General features: G+C 40.0%; 1 protein-coding gene across 1 annotated transcript; it reads right to left on the bottom strand.

Annotated features, from left to right (window-relative positions):
• Positions 1 to 5,570: 5,570 nt before the first annotated feature.
• On the bottom strand, positions 5,571 to 16,854 carry lrrc8aa (leucine rich repeat containing 8 VRAC subunit Aa). Its single transcript, XM_074616793.1, has 3 exons — positions 16,678 to 16,854; positions 8,515 to 10,636; positions 5,571 to 6,178 (listed from the first exon to the last, which is right to left on the bottom strand). The coding sequence occupies exons 2-3, from the start codon at positions 10,624 to 10,626 to the stop codon at positions 5,903 to 5,905; spliced, it is 2,388 nt and encodes a 795-aa protein (XP_074472894.1). The 5' UTR covers positions 10,627 to 10,636; positions 16,678 to 16,854; the 3' UTR covers positions 5,571 to 5,902.
• Positions 16,855 to 18,950: the final 2,096 nt, after the last annotated feature.

The following is an 18,950-nucleotide window of genomic DNA, read 5'->3' as shown; positions in this document are numbered from 1 at the left end:
TCTTTCGTTGCAGACCAGGGGCACTATATATATATATATGTGTGTGTATATATATATATACACATATATATATATATTTAATATATGTTTATTAAATACATATTAATATATATATTAATATAATATTTAATATATATATATATATATATATATATATATATATATATATATATATATATACAAGACTGTTCTGGATTAATGTAGCCAACTTTCTACAAAAGAAACTTAAGATGAATGTTGAAATAAAGAGGTTTGACGTAATGCTATATTTTAGTCATAAAATTGAAAATAACTTGCTTTTGGAAAATTCCATAATCATAAAGGAAAATTGGTCAGAAACCAAGCCAATTTCCATGCACTTTATTAATGAATTCAAACAATATAGCACCGTCTTTACCTAATGTTAATAATAAAAAGAGCTTTAAGTTATTAAATAAATATAATATGACGCATATTACACAAACTGTACGCTTCACAAATCATTAAGGCGATGTTCATTTTGTGACGATTATCTTGCTGAACAAAATGTGTAAGTATCATAAACGTGTGTTTGCCACAGATCTTATTTTATGCAATAATCCAAAACCCAATGGAACAATCCCTTGTCCACAGAAATCCCACTTTTCCAGGGTGGTGCTGTAGCTGTAGTAGCCCAGCATGACCTCTAGATGTGGCTGTTTGCTGTAACATGGAAAAAAATACAAATGAACTACAGGGCCATCTCCTGGTCACTCAGGATTATTGACTAAACTGGATGCAGTGGTGGAATTTAACTAGTTACATTTACTCAATTAAATGACTATTTCAGTACAAATTTGAGGTAAAAAAGGTCATTTTGTCACTGACTCTATAAGTATCTGACCAAGAGGCACAGCCAGCTACAGTCCAGAGACAGCCTTTTTACAGATATTTACTCTACAGAGTATAAGTCAAAAGGTCTGTTAACCTACTTCACATTAAGTTGCTTAGTTGCTTAGTGTCCCCAGAGTCAGAACTAAACATGCAGAAGAAGTAGCGTTCAGTTTTTATGCACCAAATATTTGGAACACGCTCCCAGAAAACTGCAGGACCAACTCCAACTCTTAGTTCTTTTAAATCAAAGCTTAAAACTTTCCTGTTTGCTGCTGCCTTTTATTAAACCAGATAATGATCTTATATACTGCACTAGAGCTTTTACTCTTGTGTGTTTTATTCTATTTTAGCTTCTATCCTATAGCTTTTATTTTTAGCTTGTTTTTATTTTCTAATCTTTAATGTTTTTATAACTGTTTTAATTATGTCTTAATGTTCTTTTGCACTTTGTCGCAATGTTCTTGAATGTTTATATAAAGCACTTTGAGTTGCCCTGTTGCTGAAATGTGCTATACAAATAAAGCTGCCTTGCCTTGCCTTGGTATTTAAAATATGTTTCTCAGCAACAAGTTCAACAGTGCTCAGTGCTCTTTCCCCTGAAAGAAGAACCATCCGCCAGATGAAGAATTAAACACTCTTTGCAACAGGATTTAGTGTTAAGTGTTTATTTCATTATCATGTGTCAGAATCGTACAAAAAGTAGGGTCTGAACATTAGGAAATAAAATGTTCAGCTGTCCATTGTTACAGACGTCTCGCTTAAAAAGCCAGTTTTCAGTCCACTTGGCGACAATTAATTAATAAAGGCCTTGTCACGTGTGATACAGACGGTGCTGATTAAAACGAGTCTGTCCATCCAGCTCTTACAGTTCAACAATGACTGCTGCTAGGGGGGTAGTGTGGGTGGCTTTCAGTATGGCTATAACGCACGCAATTTCAGCGTCGACAAACTCATGCTGCAGGATGTAAATGGATATGAACCTCGAAAAAACATGAACTGTTTTCATATATCCCTGATCTACAGGCACCAGAATACAGGGATGAATTAGTCGCACACAGTAAATACAATCATGTATTTAAAGAAATATTTCATATATAGGTAGAGATTAGATGTCAATGCAATCATGGCAGGTTTTTTTTCCCTTCTTTTGAATAATGCTGTTTCTGGATTCAAGTGAAAAAAATGTACACACTTTAGAAATATTACAGATATTAACAGTGTGTGGCTGAGCTCGCCTCCATATGTTAGATTGTCATGGGTTCTTGTCATTTGGTCGTCATGGGGTTAAATTGTGAAATCCTTGTTTTTGGGGAAAGGAGACGTTTCCGTAGAAACCGGCATCTCACCGTCTGCTGCTCTGTGGATCCAAAGGAGTTACTGCTATGTAAGAACAAACTGATCAATCACGCTGTTTCACACAAAATACACTGCTTAAGGCATACATAACAAAAACAGATCATTTTTGATACAACACAAAAGTTCAAAACAAAACCTTTTTTTGGGTGCATTTGCACAGAATGAGAAATAAAGCTTGTATAATTCAGATTTTTAATAAGGTGTTTAGATGAGAATGGGGCCACTTCTGACAAGGATACTAATTAAAGTGCTGGCATAAGAGTTTTCAAGTGACCAAGGGGCAGTTTATTAGTCACTAAAACGTCCTCTTTTTGACTGACCGCAGCCCAGACCTTCACCCGATTCACTGACGCTGACGTGCAGGAAAAGGGAATCCGGCTGCAGGTTTTAATGTGCTCATCTTGTGACTCAGAGGGAAGTGACTGCGGTCAGAGCTCTGGAGGTCAGTGGATACAAATCCTGATGTTAGCAGGACAAAGTGAGACTCAGAGACATTTGGCTGACTACAGATGTGTCTTGATGCTGACGTAGACTAACCACGATAGAGCTGGAATGGAGAAAGGACAGAATATATCAATATGTGTACAGTCATTTTTAGCAAATCTAAGGTGTGAATAACTTTCCAGTAATGCCCTGAGAAAGATTTCTATGGCACTCTTAAACGTCAAGAGTAAAATATACTATAACTGCTGTACCAAGGACAAATTTAAGGTCAGAAAAAGCATACTAATCTGTGACTATCCAACCTCTGATGACCACCAAGTTAATGCCAAGGGACACTTGATACAATAACTGACGGGCATTGTTTGGACGTCCTAATTTGACACTCTGGTGCACTGCAGGAGGGAGATTTTTAGTGTCAGCAGCACTTGCATCTGCACTGCACCACTACAAATGAGCCATGTTACCATATCAGATGTACTATCATCCTACAACCTGTCCCTATATCTGTGGCCAGCTACTGCACTAGAAGATATATATATTTTGCAGTTTAATGTGCTAGTTAGGAAAATGAGTTATCCATTTGCATTCCTTGTTTGGCATCCAACAGGTCACTATCTGCAGAGCGTAGTGACAAAAGTGAAACCAGAGCAGACGTATCAAGGTGGACATGCCACTTTAAAACAACATTTGTGTTTTAAAAAGTTTATGCATGCTCGAAAAGCTGAGATTTCGTTTGAATTACTGCGTTTCTCTGGTGTCATCTGCTCCGTTTCACTTTGTCTGTGACCTTTGCTTACAACTGTAAAACTGATTTCAGAGCAGGAGCAATTTACTAATGACCCCGAGAAGGGCATCAGTGAAACACAATTCACTGTGAACAAAGGTGCAATTGTATTGTTACAGTGAAACTTCCCTTTAAAAAAAAAAAAGAGCTAAAATCAAGAAGAAACAGCTGGTAACGATAAGACCACATACCATATGACTGGTATGTATGAAACAAAGAACATTTCAGCTATACATTTTACAACACACAGAATGAAAGTTTGTTTGTTTCATTAACGGGGCTTGTAAAAGATAAGGCCGTATTAGCAACGAGATGCCTGGCTGGAGTGAACAAAGCAGGGTTACTCCAAATGATGCTAATAAATCCAGGGTCTTAACAAGAAAAGTGTTTCAAGCAGACAAAAGCATGTTGCACTAATTTGGACCGTGAACGTGGAAATCACATATTCGGCATACTCTCTCTCTCTGCGAATAAATGTTTCCCTTGTGTAGGTCGGTCAAAACTGGTTTCCTCCACTCTGTAGTTTCCTGTTTGTCCTCATTTCGCTCTTGAACAGATAAACAAAACAAATGTCCAGTTTACCCCCGGAGTAAACGGAGTGGGATGAATTGTAGAGCTAGGATGCAAACAGCTGCCTGAATCTCCAACACTTTGCTTTTAGAGACGAGCAGTACCTGGCAGCTAGTTAAGACTCTCCCTGTCTGTCTGAAGCAGTTCAACCACTTGGAGGTAATAATCATCTAATGTCTAATAATTGAAAATCATACTTAGCATAACAAAAGTACTGTGATTCTTGCTTGTTTTATTGGTCTACATATATTATGGTTGTATGATTAAGCATTGTGCAAGCTTGTCATATGTTTAGTAAGGACAAAGTAATCAACGGTGACAGGGAGATTTATGAATGTTTGTGACCCTGTAACGTTAAAAGGTTGTATTGATAACATTTTCATGTAGACAAATAAAAAAATAAAAACAAAAAAAACATCTATAACGGAGTTTTAATACCACCATTTGCTTCAAACCCCGGCGCGCTTCCTGGAGGCTTGGAAAACAAATGGGTAAATGGCTGAGATTGACGGTTAAGTGCCTGGCAATGACTTGTTGTGAAGTAAATTCAATGGAACAGGCGAGGGAGAATGCGACATCTAGTGGCTGAATCTTATCAATGTTATCAATAGCACCTTTAAGACAGAGACAGTAAACTTCCTGTCAGCAGCGCCACACCTTGTGTAATAACAATCTAGCCAGTGAAGCAACACATATCAGCCTTCAATTGAACAAAGGTCAATTAAGATCTTTGACTACACGTATTATGTTCCATAAAGTCTTCAACAAAACAACAGATCAATGGCTGTGTACGAATGGCATGTTACGAATAAATAAAATGTCGCACCAATCACTATACAGCCTGTTTCACAGGCCCACATGATACCAATGTGTGGTAGCATTTAAAAGTACCAATTTATGTATCTTGAACTCAAAATAAACTCTTGATTTTGTGTCAACAGGCCAAATCCACCTGAAACAAAGCCCATCTCACGTACTGTAATAAGACACACCAGTAATGTGTGTGAGGTTTAGTCATGCAAAGTAAAGTAAAGCCTGTTTCACATGCCTAAATGTGAAATGATGTTTAGAAAAAGTGAAATAAAAGAGTCCAAGAAGAATGGTTGCATTTCTCCACCACAGCTCCCATTCAGCTAAGAAACCGCCTGCCACACAGGAGGCGGAGTTATAAATTAACAACTGCAGGGTATTTAGACATTGTACTGTAGAGTCATTTGCTTTCCTTGAAGTCGTTTCATCAGTCCTCTGACTGTGTTAAGGCCTAAAGCTGTGAGATCAGCTGTGGGACGGTCTGTCGATCTTCATCGCAGAGTCATTTTGTTCACATAAAAAAAGATACCTCCGAGCACGTTGAGCGTACAGAGAGAGGCCTGAAGGAAACAACAGGACCAAACCTTCAGGCCTCAACAAATTGGCTGTCAGTCGCACTGTAATTCATTTACTAACATCTGCCAGTAGTCTGAGCTACACTGCGCCGCAACGGCAAATGTAAAAAAAATTCAAAACTTTGAGTCTCAAGGCCAGAGGAAGGTCAGGCAAACACTGCTTTCTTCAATTTTGTGTATTTTGTCTCTCTCTAATAAACAGGTTTGCTTCAGCAAGGTCCTACAGTGACATGCATATTCAACATCACCTACTTGCATCCTTATACTCAGGACGATATTACAGAAAAACCACATTACTGAACGAGGAGATTTTTTCCTTGGCGACCATGTATTTCTAAAAAGACATCCTTGTAGGTCTTGAAATTTGACATCCCTTCCTTTTATAGGTCCTGCCAGGGAAGCCCCAAGCACCAACCAAACACCAAGCCGTCGCTTTTCTGAGCCCGCATGGCTGCAAACGTCTCAAGGTTTGCCTGCCTCTTTACTAACAAAATCACTGCTCGATTATTTCTTAAATCTGCTCCTTATCGGCCCTCCAAAGCTGCTCTTTGACTTCTGGTGGCAGCGTGTTGAACAGGTCCTCCTCCACCACCAGACTGCTCCTCTTCAACAGCCGACACTCGCCGAGCTCCACGGGGAGACACTCGAGACGGTTCCCTCTCAGCTCAAGCTGGGTCAGCCCGGTGAGTTCCCCGAAGCGCGACGGCAGCGTCTGCAGGCAGTTGTTTCCCAGATTCAGAGTACGCAGCTTCTTGCACTTGAACAGCTCTGAGGGCAAAGTCTCGATCTGAAGTGGAGAGAATAAGAGACAGAATAATGAGGAGGTGTAAGTTAACAGGGAACAGAAAGGCTGAGTTGGTCAATTTAAAATTTTTAATCGATATGTATTAGCAGATGAGACAGGGAGCATGAGATGTTAGCATTAAGGAAACGAGGACTAGTGACTGGAGAACGGTTCGGTTCTAGATCCTGTTTATTTCAGATGTTTCCCCATTAAAAAAAACATGACACAACTCAGACCTCAGCACAGGAAACAAATCATATTAAAGGGGAACTCAAGCTTTGCTGTCAGACGTTGGGTAAAAAGTCTCATTAGAAATTTTAGGATATTGGAAAAAGAAAACGCAGAAAAAACAAAACTTCAAAAGGTGTCAACGAATAATTTAAAACCAACAACAAGTCTCTCGTGGCCTTTGTGTTTGATCTCCATTCATTGATGTCCAAAATAAATCACATCCTATTAAACCACCTACACAACTCATTTGAACTGATAATGTCGGATTTAGGCAAGAGAGGCCTTAAAAACACAAGAGACACCAGAGGGGTCCCGTTTAATGGAGCTATTTTTGGCTGCTCACAAACCTGCTGGAACCTATTTTCAGAGTGCAACCGCACAAGCAAACACAGTAAAACGGCAGTAATAGTGGCGTTTACTGAAAACACATGATGCTGAGGAGAATTTCTACAGAATGAAATTCCTACATCGCTAATCAAATAAACAGCATTGTGTTAACCCCCTGAGACCCGCGAGATCATGGGCGATCCCTACCGACTTCACTTTCTTTCAGAGGCTAAAGTAGGTTCAGTTTTAGAGCTGTAGTGAATGTACATATATACGAAACTAGAAAACCTAAGGAATCCAATGGTGACAACAACCATTCATGTCAAGTCTTCACCTCACAGTATAAAATGACCTGTGGTGACCACTAGGATAATCACAGCCTCATGAAACTTTACAGCTACAAACGAGAGACCTAGGGCATTCAGAGGACAGGTGGATTGACAATAAGGGGGTTTCTGAGCAGTTTAAACAACAGAAGCGCTTGCCATCCAATCGCCGAAAAATGCAATTCTTGCAGAAATCTCCAAATGTCAAAAGTTTGTTCTATGGTGTTCCTCAAGGTCTTGGTGTCTTAATCTGGTGTTTTTTGGAGGGACTATTGATCATTTTTTCTCAACTCTCGAGTGGTAAAAGAAATGGTTAAATTTAGCAGCAAATTTGTGTAACAAATGGCATTGACCAAAAAATTGCTGCAACAACTTCTGAGACATACTAGAGCATGGGAATGACCATCATATACTTCTATCATAATGTTCTAATCCCTTATACACTCTCACAATTTATTTAAATTAATAAATTGATTATTATTTATAACAGATTTATTACAAGAACAACTTGATAAACAGTACTGAGCTACATCTCAAATTAATCTTCAGGTTCCCATCTTTCAGGTGATGTACACCACTTCTACTTGACATATTTCAACCTGCTATTTCCCCCTAAAGACCCCCTGACCCCCACTAAAAATGACAAAAAACAGTCCATGTGGGTCCCAGTCAGAGAGATAAACAACATCCTAAATAACGCCCATTTGCGAGAGTTTATTTAAAGAGTAATAGGAAGTCTATAGGAGACAGGAACATTATCATCTAAACTATTTGAACAGAGAGAAACTGGTTTCCATCATGCTCAAAGAATCATCAGGTGGTCCCAGAGAATAAAATGTGTATTTGTTTGTTGGTTTCTCTTCACTAACCTGAAAGAATAAAAAAGAAAATGGACTTGGTAGTAAAAAAACAACAACCTGTGCTTCATTCCAGACAGAAGGACTTTGACTCATAGATATAGATATATCTACAGTATGCTTTGAGTGCTGTATGCAGAACAGGACTGTGTTTACAACAACATGCCTAATGAGTCACGTCTTGTTTTATTCATGCACTGCAATGCAGATAAAGAGACCAAGAATATATATCAGGAAACATAAACCGTTTCAACGGAGCTGCATTGCTAGGCAACAGCTTGGGTCCATGTTTACTTCCTGTCAGGTTACGTCATTCACATACACTGCAACAGGAAATAAACTGGGACACATTTAACATGTTTACGTTTGTGAAAGTAAATGTGAAACTGCCAAAGCCATTCAGCCATTCAGCCAATGTGTCTATGACGATCTCAGTAAGCGTTGAAGTTTGTAAATACCTTATCTGGCCTTTGAGCTAATCTTATTCACACATGACAGTAAAATAGATGGGTGTCGACAGATTACCTCTCTAGGAAATGAGCATAATCTTCCACTAAAATGATAACAATCACTAGACAAATTTAAGGGAGCATCTCACCCTGTTTGCCGTCACAGCGAAGTACTGCAGGTTCTGGAGGAAGCCTACGTCAGCGTGGATGCTGGTCAGATTGTTGTGACTCAGGTCTAAGAAGCGCAGCTTGCGACAGAAGAAAAGCTGGCCGGGGATTTTTTCGATCTTGTTCCTGTTCAGATACAGCCTCTCCATGTTGGTGAGCGTCCCGATCTGAATGGGGATGTAGGCGATCTGGTTGTACCACAGCTTCAGGCACACGAGCCGGTGCAGGTGCTGGAAGCTGATGATCTCCTCTATCGTCTTCAGGTTGTTGTCCTTCAAGTCGATCTCCTGCAGGTTGTGCAAACTGAAGATGGAGTGTGGAATGCGTTCGAGGTCGCAGCGGAGGAGCTCAAGCTCCGTCAGGTTGACCATTTTCTTCAGGCTGTTGAGCACCATCAGCTTGGTGCCCTCGTTGTTGATGGAGAGCTTCTGGAGGTGCACGCCCACGTCCGTCACCACCTGCGGCAGCTTGGTCAGGTTGCTTTTCAGACGTAGGTATTTGAGCCTTTTGAGCTCCCGGAGCCCGTCGATGACGATGTAGCGATTGTTCTCGGCACTCAGGTTCCCGGTTAGGTGCAGCTCGCTGAGGTTCTTCAGGCTGTAGATCCACAGTGGGATCTCCTTGATGTCTGTGAACTTGATGTGAAGAGACTTCAGGTTCTCTCTCAGGAAAGCGAGAGCGGGAGCCTCAATTTTAGCTGGCGTGTGATAGAGCCACATCTCCCTCAGGTTGGAGAGCTGGGCGATGATCGGCGGGATGGTCACATCGGGGATAAGCTCCAGCTTGAGCACTTCCAGCTCAACCAGATCGAACACGGTGTCTGGGATCCCGCTGAGCATGAACAGATGCAGCTCCATCTTCTCTTTCTCCTTGGTGATGCGCTGCCTCAGCTTCTCCAACGTCCACTCGTTGTTCAGGTTCAGCTGCCTCAGCTTGTTCTCGCTCACCTCGGACAGAAATACGGCAAAGCGCTTGGAGTAGAGAGGGTCGTACTGATCTATCATGTGTAGCATGAAGGCGAAGTCGTTCTTCAAGTCAGGGATGTCGCTGTAGCTGCTCTCCTCGCGGATTGATTCGAAGGAGTATCGCTTGAGCGAGCGGGTGAGCATCCAACAAAGAGTGTACATGCAGATGAGACCATAAACCCCCACCAAGCTGATGTAGAAACATGCCAAAATCTTGAAAAGAGTTGCTAACGGGTGAGCACAATAGAAGGTGCTGTACCCTGTTAGTTTCTGAATGTTCACTGTGCACACTACACTGAACCTGATGTAGCGTACGTAGTAGGCCGTGTAGCTAATTATCAGTATAAACTTGATTACTTTGATGATGGTCTGACGTATGTAAAGACGGTACACTATATCACCCTCCTCTACATGGATCCTGAACTTTTTCACCTTCTCAAAAAGAGCCTTGGCCTGCTCCCCTTCCTTTTTATCCAAAACCCCCGTTTCAGAGCGATCTACAATGCCTTGTTCAATTCTGGACTTTGTTCGTTGGAGCATGGGCACGCTGGCCTCAACATCCTCGCTCACAAACGACGCCTTCTTATCCATCGAGCCGTTCATCTTCCCCAGAGGCTTGGGGTCGCTCTCCTCCACCACGGTCTCAGACAAAGCCCTTGTTGTCCACGGGGAGTCAAAGCACTTGAGGAGGATGGAGACAAAGTGCTCCAATTTGGAACTTGTGCGGGGGAACTTGAACCAGAAGTTGCTGCAGGCCAGGAAGATGAGGGTGTGGAGTAACACCAGATAGGGGAAATATTTGGCAAACCAGTGCAGTTTGTTTTCGTAGCAGACAGCATCGACGTAGTTGTACTGATGGCGGTCGAGGTCATACTGAATGCCTTTGGGTTCCGGTGCATTGGCGGCGCTCACGTTTGGGACGGGCATGGTCTCGCAGGACTTGTTGACCACCCACTTGCAAGGCAGGCAGATCATCTTGTCCTGCGTGACCTGCAGCGTGCCACCGAACACCGCGATCATCAGCATGACGACGGAGATGTAGTCGGTGAAAACGTCCCACCATGGCTTCAGGATACGGTACGCTGGCTGGGTGTCAGCGAAGTACCGGAGCTCTGTGATGGGAATCATGATGGTTTATCTAAACAGACAGAGAAAACAAGGAAATAGTTGATTAGTTAGAGTTGGCTGTATTTTTAAAACCTTAATGTGATGGGATAGCATATCAAAATGTTATTCAACAGTGGGAGAACCTCCTATATGGCTCTTCAAATGTGAATATTTGCAGGTTTTTTAGCCCTCTGTGATAGTAAACTGAATATCTTTGTGTTTTGGACTGTTGGTCACACAAAACAAGCAATTTAAAGATTTACGCAGGTATTTGAATAATTTTCAATTAATATTTTTTTCTATAAAATGTCAGATTATAGTGAAAAATGTCTATCAAAATTCCCCAAAGCCCAAGGTGGGCTTCAAGATAGGACATCTTCAAATTACTTGCTTTTACCAATACCTGAAGATATTTAATTTACAGTTATATAAAAGAGATAAAACAGCAAATAATCAAATTGTTATCCAGAGATATCACGAGAATGGGACGGACATGAGGTCACAGTGACCTTGCCTTTTGACCTTTGACCTCCAAAATTGTCAAATTTCAATAAATCCGCTCAAGGTGTTCCCTAGATATCACAAGAATGAGACGGACGTGAGGTGAGAGTGACCTTTGACCACCAAAATCTAAGAGTCCAGGTGGATGTCTGTGCCAAATTTGAAGACGTTCCCTTCAGGCGCTCGAGATATCGCGTTCACAAGAACCTACAGAATCACACAGATCCAAGCTCTGGTTCAGGCAAATCATTAAATCCTACATACAATTAGGGATTGGACTCCTATTCAGTTATTATCATCATCATACATGCAGCCCAGTCAGCATGTTTAAGGCCAGAAGTGTGAAGGTTACCAGACTGGTAGCACACAAAGTGCGGCAGTCATTCCATTTACCGTAGACTCTACTGTGCATCAGGGATATCCTGATCACCCTGCATGTACCGACAGCTCACTGCAGTTCAGAGACTGCAGAGCAAGCTGGCAGTAAAAGGACCACAGATACTGACACGTGTTTACACAAGTCCCTGTATTTCTTCATCTATCTCCTGATGTGAAACAAAGTCTCTGCACAAACATGTTCACAGCACGATGAAGTTAGGATAAGAGTTATAAATGCAATCTTTAGAAGCTAGGTGTCTAATCACACTTAAAAATCTCAACAGACACAAACATGAATGACTATTTCAAAGAATAAATTATCACAACAAATTGAACTTTGATTGGAAAACTCTCCGCAAAATGGAAGCGATACCAAGTGAGACTTGTCTGCCGACCACGTAACAAAGAAAAACCCCAAAACCAAAAGACTCTCCTGGGTGTCCATTTATGCTTGAGTACTGTCAAACCACAACTAGGCTACTTCCATCCTCACACAGTAAATGTGTGTGTAATGCAAGAAATACAGCAATCCAAGCAGTTTTCTTTTCCTTCTTCAGGTTGTTTCAAAGCTAAAATGTTAACGCTGAGAATATCCAAATATCATGATCGTATCACTTCTGCTTCCTATTTTAATACAAAGACTTACTCACTAACTATAGAAACCCTCTGACACTGTATCTCCCTGTCCACTCAACTCAGCCCTTTACTTACAGGAAAAGGGATGAAAGAGATAGCTGGTCACAAAAAAAAAAGCCTTGTTTTATCCAGTTCAAACCAGAAATGCAGTACAGTCGCTGTGGGCCTCCTCTGTTAGGTTGCTGCTTTACTTCAACTCAGAAATTACAGCACACACACAAGCTGCCAAAACACCTCTAATTGTGATCATTCACATGGTATTAAAAACAACAACAACAAGCAATCTGGCAACAGATTAATTAACAGAAATCATGGTTTTACAACACACACAAATCTGCAGACTTTTTACTGCTTCCTGTTGCCAAATACAGATAGCAGAGAAACTTGAAGCAGTAGGCGTGTTTCCCTAATTCAAACTATAGGTAATGGCCTGTCACGAGACGCCGCTGATAAGGTCAAGTATACTATAACAACAACAGATTCACCCAGTTCCAGTAAACACAGTGTGACAGTCACTAGGATCTTTAGTTTAACATCCAAGATTTGTTTCATAATATTGGAGACAATAAAGTCGGCAAGCAGCTTATTATTGTCTATACATCACACCATACCACTCTTCCAGAGAGACTTCTCCTTTGTGGGACTAAAGCTATCTGATCACTCCCACCACCACCAGAGGAATGTGATGTCCTAATCCGAAAATTAAAACTGGATTAAAAAAGAAAAAAAGATCTAAACTGGATTATATAGCGACTCTGCTCTTGGCTTCCTGTTTGTAGCCTTACCCCCGGTACATTTCTCCGGAGTTTGTTCCCTGAACAGAGCCTCTTTTGTGCAGGCATGTCTTTGTCGATGAGGCTCTGACACATGGGCTGACAGAGGTGCAGGTGAACCTGGCCGCTGTGAGAGCCAATATATTACAGAGCCAACTATTATTTCCCTCAAGGGCACTAGTGTGTCTCAACTCAAGCTACAGTCAAACAGAAAATAGACAGAGACTGAGATTTCTCTTTGCAGTTTATACTGTATCTCTCTCTGATAATAAAATAAAGTAAACCTGAGTCTAGAGCTGCAACGATAAGTCGATTAGTTGTCAACTGTTAAATTAATCGGCAAGTATTTTGATAATCGATCAATCGGTTTGAGTCATTTTTAAAGAAAAAATAAAGTAAAAATTCTCTGATTCCAGCTTCTTAAATGGTTTCTTTACTCCTCTATGACAGTAAACTGAATATCTATGAGTTGTGGACAAAACAAGACATTTGAGGACGTCATCTTGGGCTTTGGGAAACACTGATCGACATTTGTCATCATTTTATAGACCAAACAATCGATTAATCATCAGTTAAAGCCCTACCTGAGACCAACATTAACACACTGAATTTAAAATGTATTTTACTCTAGCGCCATCACTACGTCACACATTTAATTTGTCCAATACTTTGGTTTATGACCAAATATCTCCCATCAACCTCAGTTGGACTTTGTGTTTAGCGCTAATTAGAAATGCTAGCACACCCTCAACTAAGACGTTGTACATGGTAAACATCAGCCATCAGTTTAGGAATTAATTCTGTAACAGGAAGATAGGATTTTCCTTATCTTTGAACCATAGGTTAAGATAAGACAAGCACTTAGAGTAGTTTTCTGTAATGAGGCACCAGGACCTTTGCAAGATAAGTGGTTTAGAAAATAGATGGATGTATGTATGTATGTATGTATGGATGGATGGAAGCCAGCATTCGCTAACTGTTGGCATGAACTTTTATTACTTTCCATTAGATGATATGCGCTTTTTGTGTTTAGTATATCTCTGTATCTAGAATACACACAAAGGACATTCAAAGTCCCAGCAACAGAGAGAGCCTCACACATTTACTGAGGACTTCTTCTAAAAAATAAAAAATATAATAAAAATCAAACATGCTAGACTTTCTGTCGGGACGTTGTGAGGCGTCCCAGACGCGGCGTCGGTTATCGTGTACTGTGACACACTACACGAGATAAAACATCGATTTTCGCACACGACACTCATTTCCGATCTGAGTCAACAACCTACGACGGCCGCGTCGGGCTATAATCGGGCTGATATCGTGCAGTCGGAACCGATCGATACAGATTCTGTGAATCAAACCGGAGGATTCCTAATAGGGCTGACCCGAATGCTTCGAAGCTTCGACCGTTGCCATGGTAATCGACCTTCAAATCAGTATTCAAATGCTTTGTTCTTTTGTATATAGAAGTATGTAATAATAATGTACAAATCCCAAAATAGCCCATGAAAAAGGAATAATCCCACAACGTTATTCATATTCAACATTAATTATTATTAGTTATTCTCAGACTGATATCACAGTTTGTTGTGTGTAGAGGTGCGTACCTTCAAATATTTCTCACCGAAGCTTCGAATCCCAAAAAACGGGAATTCAGGACAGCCCTAATACTAACAAGACAGTCTCACGTGATTTAGAAAATCTGACATGAACTAAAAACTGCTGACTATAAAATTGTCGTCTCTTCTGCATAAATAACCTTTCCACACTTTCCACACTTTGCTGAGTTTAGCTAAAGCCCATTCTGACTGGGTGTATTTTTTGACGTCTGGGCGTTATTAAAACGCATACTAACGTATAATTAAAAATAAATTCAAGATCACATTCTTGGCAATTACAGATCCACATATCCTTTGAAATATTTCCTGTTCCTCGACAACAACAGAAGCTATGATAATTTAGATCTCTGATTTCAACCCATGCAGTAGTAGAGTAGTGACACTAACAGTGGCAGCAGGCAGGCCACTGCTTCAGTCTTGACCAGGTCTAACTGGTTCTGCCTCAGAAAAAGCTGCTTTCCTTTTCATGCCAGCACTGATGATGTCATAGTCACACACACAGACATGCTCACAATACACATCTAAGATAAGGGCCGTTCAAAACCCCTTTGCAAAAGCATATTTTAATGCAATAATCTAGCTAATGTGACAAGTTATTTAGCCAATATTTATTTACCAGAAAGGACTACAATAATGCTATAAAAGTTCTTACAGGGACATAATACAAATATCACACAAACCATATAAATGCTTACATACATTGTAGGAGCCAAAGTGTGTATTTAGCCTGTCGTTTTTAATAATTATTATTATTTGTTTAGGCTGCACACATTCTTTTGGTTAACATCACTTCCGTTAATTGGGACAGCGGTGTGGTTTCACCTATTTTCACCTGTTCACTTGGACCGCGGGAGTTAGACAGGTTTGAATATTTTATGTTGACCGTCACGTCACTTTACGTTTAGTTATTCCACTTAGCCTTATTGTTTGTAATTCCTTTCAATTTGTTAATTGATAGTAGTCGCTACATACATACAAAGACACTATATCTTATTAGAGCTATTAGAACGATTAATTGATTAATTGTAAACTATTAAATTAATTGCCAACTATTTTGGCACTCTATTATCAGGTTTAGTAATTTTTTTCTTCTTCTCTGTTTCCAGCTTCTTAAATGTGAATATTTTCTGGTTTCTTTACTCCTCTTTGACAGTAAACTGAATATCTTTGAGTTGTGGACTACCGAGACATTTGAGGAATTCATCTTGGGCTTTGGGAAACACTGATCGACATTTTTCCCCATTTTATAGATCAAACAACTAATCGATTAATTGAGAAAATAATCAACAGATTAATCGACAATGAAAATAATCTTTAGTTGCACCCCTAGTATCATGATGCAACATGTGATTTACACCCCTACTGGTTTCTGGTTTCAAATGTGATTATTTGCTGTTTTTCTCTTTTATATAACTGTAAATCAAATTCAGGTGTTGGTAAAAACAAGTCATTTAAATATGTCCTGTCTAAGCCCACTTTGGGAAATTTGGATGGACATTTTTCACTATGATATGACATTTTATAGAAAAAAAAATGATTAAAATATCTGCAAACATCTTTAAATTGCTTGTTTACACTGATCGCCATTTTTCACCATTTTATGACATTTTATAGACCAAACAACTAATCGATTAATCGAGAAAATAATCAACAGATTAATCGACAATGAAAATAATTGTTTGTTGCAGCCCCTATATCTTATAGTATCTGCAATATTCGTGTCATAATGAAGACTAATTAGCTCAACAAAACGCTGTAACTCACAATAGAAAGATAAAACAACATTATTGAGACATAGATCACAATTTATATTTTTTAAAAAAGCATTTTATCCACTGTTCACTATCCCTGTTTGTGTCATATAATAATACCAGCATTAATAACGTTGGTGGCCTTCAACAGTGGACGAACCGTTACCATATGATGGAGAATGTTTCATTAGCTATTCATTAAGAGGGAGATATAATAACATGTTGTCCAGCTTTCACTAGCTGGCTCTTCTCCACCACAACAACACCGGTCAGCCCAGTAGTGCTGGGTGTCTCATACCGATGATGCCCGGTGGTGGTTAGCCCGCTGCGGCAGTGAAACCGCTCTGAAGCAGTCCGCTCCTGTCAGCTGCTGTCAGTTCAACAACGTTAGAGAAGAAAGAGATAAAGACCAACCTGTTTTATTAAAGATGGTGTCTCTCACCTCCCTCACACACGGGTGACACATTTCTCAACCGGTTCTCAGCAGGTTGTGGCTGGTCTGACACCGGGCCGGAGCTCCGTACAGCAGTGACGGAGGAGAAAACCACACGAAGGCATGAAGCCGAGTGAGCTCGTCCTCTTCGGCTCCACGAAGAAGACAACTGCTGCTGCTGCTGCACGGCGGAAGTACCAACACAGAGCAGCCGTCAAAATAAAAGCACGGCAGTAGTGTGACAGAAGAAACTAATTTAAATGAATCAAAATTGGACTCTTGTTCTATAATTGCTTGATTATTATGGACAAATATTATATTCAAATCCAATAGGTAATATTAGACTCATTATTGCAGAATGGCTCCTTTGATATTGCTTTATTATATTATTCGGTTTTTATCAGTAACAAATACATAATTTAATGTTGTAGATCCTGAAGGTTGAGCCAATTTTAGGTACTTTGTATAAGATAAGATAAGATAAGATATTCCTTATATATATATATATATATATATATATATATATAATATACCTTTTTAATTTCGTTGTACTCTATGCAATGACAATAAAGGAATTATATTCTATTCTTATAGCATATTATTCTGTCAAACAGATAAGATAAGATATTCCTTTATTAGTCCCGCAGTGGGGAAATTTGCAGTGTACAGCAGCAAAGGGGATAATGCAAAAAACAAGATGCATCAGCTAACACAGTTAAAAAGGGCTAAACAAAGTGTTACAAAATATGAACCATTTAAATAGAAGGAAGTATAAAAATAGGAGCAGTATATACAGTATTGACAGTAAACAGACTATTAACAAAATTGCACAAGTGGAAAATGATATTGCAGAGTTAGAATGAATGAATGAATGAAATTCCACCTGAAAATATCAGGTTATTGTCAGTTTTTGGTGTGTAAGTGGTCTGCTGGGAGCAGGGCTGGTTGTGGTCTACTGGGAGCAGTGCTGGTTGTGGAGTCTGACAGCTGCAGGAAGGAAGGACCTGCGATAGCGCTCCTTCACACTCTTTGGGTGGAGCAGCCTGTTGCTGAAGGAGTTCTCCAGTGCTGAGATGGTGTCCTGCATAGGGTGTATACTGGGTAGATTAGCAGTAGTACTACATTATATCATATAGTGAAGTGTGTGACGAAGCGCTATCGCAGGGCCTTCCTTCCTGCAGCTGTCAGACTACACAACCAGCACTGCTCCCAGTAGACCACATACATACACACCAAAAACTGACAATAACTGCACTATACTGTACACCGACTGTGCAATATCAATACTACTCAGGTGTAATTCATACCACTAATAGAAGAATACAGCACACAAAAACTGCATGTGGACTCACCACAGAGGCAGTGTGTCAGCACTGGGAGGCCTCCTAGTTTCAGACGGACTGCAATTCCCCCCTAAACTAACTCAGCCCACCTTTCCGAGCAAGATTAAGCAAAACACCCTTCAGTCACCACCGGCTCCCTAAATGTGTCATTTGTGCTGATTGCCATTCAGCTCAGCTGTGCACTCCTGCAGCAGCCTTGGCCTTAGCCAGTGAGGACAATGGTAAAAGTTGTTTTGTTATAAATGCATAACCTTCCCTTTCCTCTAAAGAATTGGCAGACAATGAGGTGATGATAACCATCTGTGCATAACTCAGTACAATAATAATACTAATATACTACAGGATGCTGTCCCAGACATATTTATTTGAATGTGAGAGGTACTATCAAAGTCTTTATGTCACTCTCTGGTGGTTGTGTTCAAAGAAATGACTTGACTTCTCCACACTAGGATGTTTACTTAATAAAAACTTAAAATTGGATTTTGTCTTTGAAGATAAACTTGTGCCATCTTTATTGGTGAAAATAAACTCCATTATTCTTTTGCAAGATTGTCTCCACACACGCAGGGACAGTCACATGATTACAATGGCCTTTATAACTATCTTTATAACATTTGAATCTAATTTCTCAGCTAGATAAGATATTCCTTTATTAGTCCCGCAGTGGGGAAATTTGCAGTGTACAGCAGCAAAGGGGATAGTGCAAAAAAACAAGATGCATCAGCTAACACAGTAAAAAAAGATCTAAACAAAGTGTAACAAAATATGAACCATTTAAATAGAAGGAAGTTTTAAAATAGGAGCAGTATATACAGTATTGACAATAAACAGACTAGTAACCAAATTGCGCGAAACATGTACAAAAGAGTATAGTGAATACAAAGAAACAGCACAAAAAAACAACAACTTTG

This window comes from Sebastes fasciatus, chromosome 19, assembly GCF_043250625.1.
Source record: "Sebastes fasciatus isolate fSebFas1 chromosome 19, fSebFas1.pri, whole genome shotgun sequence".
NCBI lineage: Eukaryota > Metazoa > Chordata > Actinopteri > Perciformes > Sebastidae > Sebastes > Sebastes fasciatus.
This window is presented reverse-complemented; position numbering and strand designations above follow the sequence as displayed.